Below are 2,809 nucleotides of genomic sequence, written 5' to 3' on the forward strand. Positions count from 1 at the left end.
CCCCATCCCATCCCTCTGGGTCATCCCAGTGCACAAGCCCTGAGCCCTGTCTCATGCATCAAACCTGGACCTGCGATCCATTTCACATGTGATAATACACATGTTTCAGTGCTATTCTCTCCAATCATCCCACCCTTGCCCTCTCCCACAGAGTCCAAAAGACTGTACTATACATCTGTGTCTCTTTTGCTGTCTCACATATCGGGACATCATTACCATCTTTCTAAATTCCATATATATGTGTTAGTATACTGTATTGGTGGGTTTTTTTTCTGACTTGCTTCATTCTGTATAATAGGCTCCAGTTTCATCCACCTCATTAGAATGGATTCAAATGCATTCTTTTTAATGGCTGAGTAATATTCCATTGTGTATAAATACATTATAATTTATTTCTTCATTCTGCTGTTATTCATTTGGCCTGGAATATTTTGTTCATTCATTTTTTCTTACATTTCATTTAGCTTTGAACATTTGTTCATTTACATTATGATTGCTAATACACTTGCCACATATTGCTTTTATCTTTTTTGGCTTGTTTTGTCTTTTCTAGGTTATTTGAAATTTGTTTACTTCTATCTATTTTGTTCTTCAGTTTGGAAGCTTTGCAATCTTGTCTATTATGCCCTCCCAGCTACTTATCATACATCTTTAAATACTAAAGCTAGTAAGTCTTTGCTTTCCTTCTGAACAGTAGAAGGACTTCTGAAACTCAACTTTGGTTATCCCAGGAAAACCTCTGGTTAACGACTGTCTAGCACAGTCAGAATGCAGTACACTTTTGCTTCATTTCCAAGGGAAAAATGACTCAATTAGGAATAGTGATTATTATTGATTTACTGAAGTTCTCAGTGCAGAAAAGAAGAAAGGGTTTTACATTAAAACTTTCATGAAGCTTCCAGACATGGGTTTTCCCTATTCAGAAGATTTCCTCTTGTGAACGTGACTGTATCTGGTTCCAATTGCTGTAAGTATGAACCCTGCCTTATCCTTTTCCCTCTTTAAACTTATCCCTTGGAATGCATCACCCCTCGTCTAATGCATTGCAATCTGTCACAGTCCTTCCGTCCCCTTACGTGCAACCCTAACTGTATCATTCTCTTTGGAATCTAATCCCTTTAAGAGGAGACAGAGAGCTGAAAGATAATGATGTTCTTATGCGCTGATTTTTTTTTCCCCTGTGAAATAACTGAAATTTACATATTTGAGGACATAATTATGCAGATATTTGGGAGAATTGTGTTAATATGAAAACCCTTTACATGGTGTTCTCGAAGTTATTACCTTTACCATAGAAAGAAACATTGTTCAATTAATCACAAAATATAGTTCAATATTCTTTGGGCTTTCCCTTAAGATAAATACACAGCTGACATTTTCTCATATGATTCTTTCTGCAGTGAAAGTAAGCTGTTGCACGGAATTGGTGATGGTCTCTGTTAGCCCGTGTGCATACAGACATCGGTATATATTTGCTGATGAATTATATCTGAGATCAGGCTGCCCCGTGACTTGGATACAAACATATATGTATGATTTTATATACCCTGTCTATGAATGTCAGGATAAAGATAATAATAATGCTTATATGTTAAAAAATAACTTCTAGATTTTTTTTTCAGAATTTTCTGCCTGGTGCTAAAATTATTGTCCTGGTCGTGGTTTTTTTTGTTTTTGTTTTTGTTTTAAGAACAAATTTTGCTTCCAGTTATAGTAAGGTAGAGGGCTGTGTAATTCCTTAGTTACTGAATATTGACCCTTTCCCGCCGCAAGACCTTAGAGCACAGATTTCCCGGCTGGTCAGTGGACTGAGTTTAAGTTGTCTTTGGGCCCCTGTTGTGTTTCACTAAAGCGTAAGAGACGGTCTAGATTCCACTCACTGTTCCTAACGTGGGAAGCCACTGGCTCTGGGAAGATCTTTCGTATTCAACAATAGATAGCCATGCTCTGTGAGGATGTGTGTGTACATGGGGACTAGAATAAAATGTGGAATAAAATCTCTGAATTATTTTGCAAGGCACAAATCTTAAAACTGTGATGTTATCCTGGGGTGTTATCTTTTCATTGATTCCCAAATGTAAACAGCTTACAGTTTATACTATAGAAGTATTTGGGGCCAGTGCCTAATTACAATGGTCACCTATGAAATAGATGTTGTCTTTGTTTTACACATGAGGGAGCTAGAACTTCAGGAGGTGTTTTAACAACTTGCCCAGGGATGCAGAGCCAGTCGGTGGTAGGTGATAATGCCAAACAAAGAAGAGACCCTTTAAAGCTTATGTTTGAAGCCACTCTGTTATTTGATTCCAAAGCATCTTTCTCAGAAGAACTAGTGAAAACCTTTTTGTTCAGATGAGATCAGATCAGATCAGTCGCTCAGTCATGTCTGACTCTTTGCGACCCCATGAATCGCAGCACGCCAGGCCTCCCTGTCCATCACCAACTCCCGGAGTTCACTCAGACTCACGTCCATCAAGTCAATGATGCCATCCAGCCATCTCATCCTCTGTCATCCCCTTCTCCTCCTGCCCCCAATCCCTCCCAGCATCAGAGTTTTTCCAATGAGTCAACTCTTCACATGAGGTGGCCAAAGTACTTGAGTTTCAGCTTTAGCATCATTGCCTCCAAAGAAATCCCAGGGCTGATCTCCTTCAGAATGGACTGGTTGGATCTCCTTGCAGTCCAAGGGACTCTCAAGAGTCTTCTCCAACACCACAGTTCAAAACCATCAATTCTTCGGCGCTCAGCTTTCTTCACCGTACAACTCTCACATCCATACATGACCACAGGAAATACCATAGCCTTGACT

At 39.4% G+C, this 2,809-nt stretch overlaps 1 protein-coding gene across 1 annotated transcript in view; it reads left to right on the forward strand.

Moving 5' to 3' along the window:
- LOC104991328 (oocyte-secreted protein 2-like) overlaps nucleotides 1–2,809 on the forward strand; it is a 9,340-nt gene that overhangs the window by 4,087 nt on the left and 2,444 nt on the right. The window contains exon 3 of the mRNA XM_010843743.1: nucleotides 1,401–1,603. Coding sequence (XP_010842045.1) covers nucleotides 1,401–1,603 — 203 coding nt within the window. The remainder of the gene's footprint in view (nucleotides 1–1,400; nucleotides 1,604–2,809) is intronic.

The sequence above is a fragment of the Bison bison genome, unplaced genomic scaffold, assembly GCF_000754665.1.
Source record: "Bison bison bison isolate TAMUID 2011002044 unplaced genomic scaffold, Bison_UMD1.0 scf7180017864185, whole genome shotgun sequence".
Taxonomy (NCBI): Eukaryota; Metazoa; Chordata; class Mammalia; order Artiodactyla; family Bovidae; genus Bison; species Bison bison.